General features: G+C 37.3%; 1 protein-coding gene across 1 annotated transcript; it reads right to left on the reverse strand.

Annotated features, from left to right (window-relative positions):
- Window positions 1–3,662: 3,662 nt before the first annotated feature.
- Window positions 3,663–5,517, reverse strand: LOC120526840 (C-C motif chemokine 3-like). The gene is made up of 3 exons (XM_039749969.1): window positions 5,253–5,517; window positions 4,639–4,750; window positions 3,663–3,975 (listed from the first exon to the last, which is right to left on the reverse strand). The coding sequence occupies exons 1-3, from the start codon at window positions 5,320–5,322 to the stop codon at window positions 3,843–3,845; spliced, it is 315 nt and encodes a 104-aa protein (XP_039605903.1). The 5' UTR covers window positions 5,323–5,517; the 3' UTR covers window positions 3,663–3,842.
- Window positions 5,518–7,354: the final 1,837 nt, after the last annotated feature.

Here is a 7,354-nt window from a genome sequence, read left to right on the forward strand (position 1 = left end):
AAACCTGTTGGTGGAATGGGGAAGTTCAGGAGAGTATACAGAGGAAGAGGATGGCAAAGAAGAAGAGGGATAGTCAAAGAGATGCGGAAAGTAGACAAGAGTACAAGGAGATAGGGCGTAAGGTGAAGAGAGAGGCGGCAAAGGCTAAAGAAAAGGCGTATGATGAGTTGAATGAGAGGTTGGAAACTAAACATGGAGAAAAGCACCTGTACTGATTGGCTAGACAGAGGGGGCGAGCTGGGAAAGATGTGCAGCAGGTTAGGGTAATAAAGGATAAAGATGGTGTGGAGGACTGCCGGCTTTCCATGCCGGTCCGCACCCCCAGGCCGCCAGGAGGAGCTCTCCCGACAGCAGGATCATGCCCCGAGGTCCAGCAGGGCATTATGGACCTTGTAGTATTTTTACACAACCCTGCTGGATACCTTGGGGGCCACCAGGAGTCGCTGTGGGGGGGCTTATGGGCTTTTTTATGCCCTATGACCCGGGAGTACGTCATGGTCAAGTGACAGGAACGAACAACGTGCTCCCGGGTTAAAGAAAAGGACTGATTGCCCTGACCCGGAAGGAGTAAGGAACTATGGACTGTCGGGACAGGAATACCTCCGGGTCAGGGGCTATAAAAGGACGGTGCCTCAGTCCAGACACCGAGCTGAGCTGGGAGGAAGGGTGGCTAAGTGTCTGGGCAAGGAGGAGACTTTTTTGTGTTGGTTTATTGTATGAGTAGTGTGGAGGGTGCTTGGTGCACAGAAGAACAAAATAAAAGGTTCTGGACTTTTACCTGGTGTCTGGAGTTGTACCTGAGGGTTCAAGGGTGCACTACTGCCCCTTCTGTCACAATGGAAACGTACTCACAAGCGAGAAGAGCGTGTTGAGCAGATGGAAAGAGTACTTTGAGAGGCTGATGAATGAAAAGAACGAGAGAGAGAATAGATTGGATGATGTGAAGATAGTGAATCAGGAAGTGCAACGTATTAGCAAAGAGGAAGTAAGGACAGTTATGAAGAGGATGAATAATGGAAAAGTCGCTGGTCCAGATGACATACCTGTGGAATCATGGAGGTGTTTAGGAGAGATGGCAGTTTTTAACTTTGTTTAATGGAATATTGGAAAGTGAGAGGATGCCTGAGGAGTGGAGAAGAAGTGTACTGTTGCCGATATTTAAGAATAAGGTGGATGTGCAGAAATGTAGTAACTACGGGGGATAAAATTGATGAGCCACAGCATGAAGTTATAGGAAAGAGTAGTGGAAGCTAGGTTAAGAAGTGACGTGATGATTAGTGAGTAGTAGTATGGTTTCATGCCAAGAAAGAGCACAACAGATGCAATGTTTGCTCTGAGGGTGTTGATGGAGAAGTATAGAGAAGGCCAGAAGCAGTTGCATTGTGTCCTTGAGGACCTGGAGAAAGCATATGACATGGTGCCTTGAGAGGAGTTGTAATATTGTATGAAGAAGTCGGGAGTGGCAGAAAAGTATGTAAGAGTTGTACAGGATATGTATGAGGGTGCATGATGGATGCATTCAAGGTGGAAGTGGGATTACATCAGGGATTGGCTCTGAGCCATTTCTTATTTGTAATGGTGATGGACAGGTTGACAGATTAGACAAGAGTTCCCGTGGACTATGATGTTTGCTGATGACATTGTGATCTATAGCGATAGTAGGGAGCAGGTTGAGGAGACCCTGGCGAGGTGGAGATATGCTCTCGAGAGGAAAGGAATGAAGGGCAGTAGGAACAAGACAGAATACATGTGTGTGAATGAGAGGGAGGTCAGTGGAATGGTGAGGATGCAAGGAGTAGAGCTGGCGAAGGTGGATGAGTTTAAATACTTGGGATCAACAGTACAGAGTAATGGGGATTTTGGAAGAGAGGTGAAAAAGAGAGTGCAGGGAGACAAAGTCAGAGAGGCGTGATTGCGTTGGTTTGGACATGTGCAGAGGAGAGATGCAGAGTATATTGGGAGAATAGGATAGAGCTGCCAGGCAAGAGAAAAATAGGAAGGCCTAAGAGAAGGTTTATGGATGTGGTGAGAAAGGACATGCAGGTGATGGGTGTAACAGAACATGATGCAGAGGACAGAAAGATATGGAAGAAGATGATCCGATGGGGCAACCCCTAATGGTAACAGCCAAAAGAGGAAGAAGAAGAAGAACATTTATTTATATAGCACGTTTTCATACAAATGATATAGCTCAAAGTGCTTTAGAAGATGAAGAAAGAAAAGTTTATAAAAATGATACAAATATAAAAATAAGATTAGGCAATACTAAGTCACAAAGAATAAAGTAAGGTGAGAAAAAAACAAAATGAACTCCAGAGGGCTGGAGAAAAAAAAAAAAATCTCCAGGGGTTTCAAAGCTATATAAAGTACAATACACCATTTACTGTGTCTGTTTTGTTGCTATGTACTGTATATTTGTTTATATTTTCTAATGCAAAATTTGAGGATATTTACTAATTGAAGCTAATTGATTTTTCCCTAAAGTAACTAAATTGTACTTAGGTACTTTTTCCATGCCACCTTTTTTCATTTACTTAAGTAGTTTCCATGTCAGATAGTTTTAGTTGAGAAAAGTTTTGTCTGTGTTGTCATATTTCTACTTGAGTAGATTTTTTTTATTACTTTTCCACCTCTTTGTACTTTTGATACTTAAGTAAACTTAATAACATATAAAGTACCTTAAAACTGAGTAGTTTTCTATTAGGCATATTTTACTTGAGATGCTTTCCAGAAACATTTTTTTACTTTTACTCAGGTTTAGCTGTTGATTACTTTACAAAGCACTATACCCAGTACATCTGACCTATTCTACCCAGGGCTATATTGTGAGTCTCCCACCATTTTCAAGATTTTACTTCCCAGTGCGTCATTGTCATTCAGTACCTGAGGAAATCTGTTTTTGCCCTTTATTGGAATGGACCTTTCAAAGATCTGCTCACAAACAATACTGCAATAAAATGTCAAGGACCACATTCCTGGGTCCATGCTTCCTGTTATGACCTGGTACCGTACATTGGTGATGTAACAAGCCTGAAATGTCTGACACTTGTTTTCTTCTATAGCTGTGTTCTTTGCCAACAATGGAATTCTCTGTCAAACTGTACATGCTTTTGCAATGAGACTCAACCTAATCATTTAAATCAATTCTTAATGGAACAGACACCTGACATTTTCTCCTGCTTTTATAACTTAACTGCTATTGACTTTAAAAATCATTTTATCCCTTGAATCAATTGTCATGAACCAAATGATACTTAGGCCTATGACAACAGATCTGGGGCCTCATGTATAACACTGTGTGTAGAACTCAGACTATAACATGGTGTAAGCACAAAAGTGGAAATGTTCGTACGCACAAGAAAATCCAGATGCATAAATCTGTGCGAACACCAACTTCGACGTTCTGGAAAATGTAAAATGTTCTATAAAAGAGAATTTGGTGTAGTGAGAATTTTAAAGAACTGATGGTCAGTTCTGCAAATCTGATACTTTTATTGTGGTTTTAGTGAGAAAGAGGCATAGGAACTGATAGAATGAGTATACCTTAAAAGAATAAATAAATAGAAGCAATGCTGTATTGGAATCCAAAATAATTAAAGCAGTGATGTATTATTAGTAAGTATTTTATTCTGAATTCAAAACATTCCTTATTATATTTAATTAAACATATTTAAATATTTTTTAGGAGTTTGTACTTAAAGAGAGCCAAAAAGTAAAATATCAATCGTATATACAGTAGATCCATTTATAAATGGCAGCATATATAACATTTTCTGAAGTCCAGTGACTGTAATGTTGGTCTGATTGGATAAATGTGGAAAAAGCTTTTCCTCTCAGTTTTTTCAAGAAGAAAGGCCATCACCGTTTAATTCTTCAGGGTATGTTTTTAAAATTGCATTCAGATGATCAACGCTATCTTGGACCCATTTCTGTTCGGGATTAGCACAGACCAGAATACCTTTTATTGTGATGAATCTGCAGAACAAAGTATGAAAAAAGATGATGAACAAGTTTATTAATTTGCATGCAGTAATAATATTAGGGTTTGATCATTACAACTTTGAAGTAAATTAGTGGCAAAGTAACCTTTTAATTCTGGTAAATATTTCATTTCCTTTGATACTAGCATGCTTTATTTGGAATTTCATCTATATATGTACAGTAAACATGATTTAAATGGAAATCACATTGCTTCTATTTTAATCCCTACTCATCTGAGAGAGCTTGTAATGTTGACTTGGTTTGAAAACCCTAGAGGAATAATTTCTTTAGCCTGCCATAATGGTTTCTTATTATTATTTGATTTCAGTGGGAAGGCTGGAGAAATGCAGGAGATTGCAGAGCTGCATCAGTGTGTGTGTGTGTGGCAGCCACAACCAACAGTAACAAGCTATAGCCCAGAGATTGACTGTACTGAAAAGTCACTTAGTCTTCAGATCAAGAAGAACATGCACTATACATATGCACCAGTATATCCACTATATAGGCACCTACTGTACTCTGTGTATAGCATGTTGAGTTATGTCAAAGTTCCTGTTGTACTGCTGTAATAAAAAGTCTCACCCTGTCACCTATATTCATAAATGCTACATCCACTAATTTAAAGTTCTTTCTTAGCTTATGTAAAGTTATACTTACACAATGCCAGGTTTAGTGCAGTCTGATCGTGTTTTTTCATAGTTGGACAACATTTTAAAAGGGATCCTTTTTTCCACATAACTGAAGCAGCATTTTGAAGGTTTATTTGTATCTAGAAAATAAATAATTAAAAATATTACAGAGTTGCAAGTACTGTACACAGATCATGTGTAGTGATACTATATTCAGACTATTTACTATTGCTTCAGAATTACAATCTACCTAACCTATTATTATAGTTTTTGCTTGTAAAAATGCTACTTTAATTTAAAAAGCACAGACTAAAATAAAAATAATAAAAGTAATGACTTTGCCTACACAAAATTATCTAATCCTGTTTGTTTTGAATGGCTTATATCATTTAAATGTCTCACCTACTTATATTATTTACAATGCTTAATAATTAAAAAGAAAAAAAACTGAAATATCAGACTTCATAAGATATCAAGATGCACAATATATGTATTAAAAAACATTTCCATGGGATTTTGTTTTTATTTCTTAATATCTTTTTTTAATATCACAATCTAATTATGTCATGTAACAGAAATAGTTCCATATAATTAGTGCAATGATGTTTTTAGTTAACAATGATTCTCCAATGCCCAACTTACTTTGTCCATAGATCTGTGAGCACAAGCCTGCGAAGAGGACAACTGCAATGAACACGGCTGATGATTTCATTTCTTCTGTTTGTTGGATGTTCTCCTTTAAGTTTGTTTTCAGTCAGATTTGCGTCTCTGTGTTCTTTTGGTGTCTTCTCATCCATTTATATAGGCAAAAGGATTTGAGTGGGCATTTCCAAACATTGGTAAATTCCGCTACGTTTTCAGAAAATGTGTGGTTGCACCTCTCTTGAAAGAGCAAACCCTCAGATTTCAAAAAAACACGCAGCATTCTAAGTGCAATTAAAAAAAATCTCCTTCAACTCTACGTACTAAAGGAAGTCACATTTCTTGTATTTCTTACTGCCACAGTATTTAACAATAGAGGAAATACCTGCCGTAAAAGAGGTATTTCCTTAGAAATCTTTACTGTTGTAAGCAGAACTTTTCTATGTTTTGAATGTTTTAACTAATATAAATTAAATGTACAACATTGCTGTATACAGCAATACTGCAGTATGTTACTCTTTTTTAAATTGTGTTTACTGTGTATTTATTAAATTTAAATCCCAGTATTGATCCACCAATTTGCAACACATACATAACACTTGTCTAAAGTGCAGTATTTCAACAGTCACAACTTTGCTTAGTTCAACTATTTTCTGGCACCTACGGTGGATATAGAAAAGCACCACCCCCTTTGACAATATTCAAATTTTTGTTGCTTTACAGCCTAAAATGAAAACACACACAAAAAATATTTTTTAGCTTTGTTTACTTGGATGCAACCTTTAACATCCAGGTCAAACATATGATAGCACAGTTCGGAAAAGTTCTAATAAATAAAATACAAGCATCACTGAGATTGATTAAAGAACAACCACCTCCCAAATAATACTCAATACTATATAAACTCATTCAGGTGTAAGTAATCACTTTCTCCATTGCACACTAAGGTCATTGGATTCTACCTGTGATCAGCTGTAATCAATGGAATTAGTTTAGCTATTCCTGGAGCATTCCAGTGTTTGGTAATGCAACTTAAACAAAACAATTGACTATGGGTGGCAAAGCACTTTCAAAAGATCTCCGAGATAAAGTTGTGGACAGGCGCAAGTCAGGAGATGAACACAAAAAGATTTCAAAAGCTTTATCAATCCTTAGGAGTGCATCCAAAATCCATAATTAATAATGGACAATGTTTGGTACTACTAGGCCTCTCCCTGGATCCCAAAACTGGATGGAAGAGTGATGAGGAAACTAGTCAGAGTCAATGTTGAAAGAGTAACAGCACTTTATGCCAAAGAGTCAAAAATTCATTGTTTGCATGTGACAAAAATATTACAAGTGCTCCATAAATGTGGCTTGTATGGGAGGGTTGCAAGAAATAAGCCACTTCTCAAAAAAGCACACATTAAGTCTCAATTGAGCTTTGCCAAAACATACCTTGAATATTCTGAGAACAAATGGAAAATTGTGTTATGGTCATATGAGACCAAAATAGAACTATTTGGCCTCAACACCCAACAGTACACCTGGCAGAAAGCCAATCGAGCTTACCATCCAAAACACTCCATACCTACAGTAAAACATGGAGGTGATAGGAGGAGTTTATCTGCAGCAGGGACTGGGGCACTTGTAAGGGTAGAAGAAAAAATGGGTGGGGGGGGCAAAATACTGTCAAATTTTGGAAGAAAACCTGCAGCCAGAAAGGATAGAAGGATCACCTTTCAACATAACAATGACCAGAAGCACACAACAAAATTGACTACACAGTGGATGAAGGGGAAAAAAGTTAATATTCTTGCAACAAAATTGAATATTTTTAAAGTGGGTGATCCTTTTCTATACCAACTGTATATTCAAAATACAAACTCTATTAAAAATAGCATATTTTCAAAATCAATAATGTAACATTGTTATTGAACATAAGATCTTTATTGTAAATATATATTGTGAAAATTAACCAATTGTTAATGGTACAAGAAGACCACAATAGGAGAAAACACCAGGCATTCTAATGGAGGGAAAATATACAGGCAGCTACAGCAAGTGTCTTGCAGGTAATTCAGCCAGGGCCAAGAAAGACCAATAAAAGGAAAGAACTAGTC

Source organism: Polypterus senegalus, chromosome 3 (assembly GCF_016835505.1).
Source record: "Polypterus senegalus isolate Bchr_013 chromosome 3, ASM1683550v1, whole genome shotgun sequence".
Taxonomy (NCBI): Eukaryota; Metazoa; Chordata; class Cladistia; order Polypteriformes; family Polypteridae; genus Polypterus; species Polypterus senegalus.

Excerpts from the sequence above, each read along its gene's own strand:
- LOC120526840 (XM_039749969.1), bottom strand. The coding sequence starts at position 5,322 with ATGAAATCATCAGCCGTGTTCATTGCAGTTGTCCTCTTCGCAGGCTTG. Across the intron at positions 4,751-5,252 it reads CTCACAGATCTATGGACAAA|ATACAAATAAACCTTCAAAA; the intron begins GTAAGTTGGGCA and ends TTTATTTTCTAG. Across the intron at positions 3,976-4,638 it reads TGCACTAAACCTGGCATTGT|ATTCATCACAATAAAAGGTA; the intron begins GTAAGTATAACT and ends TTTGTTCTGCAG.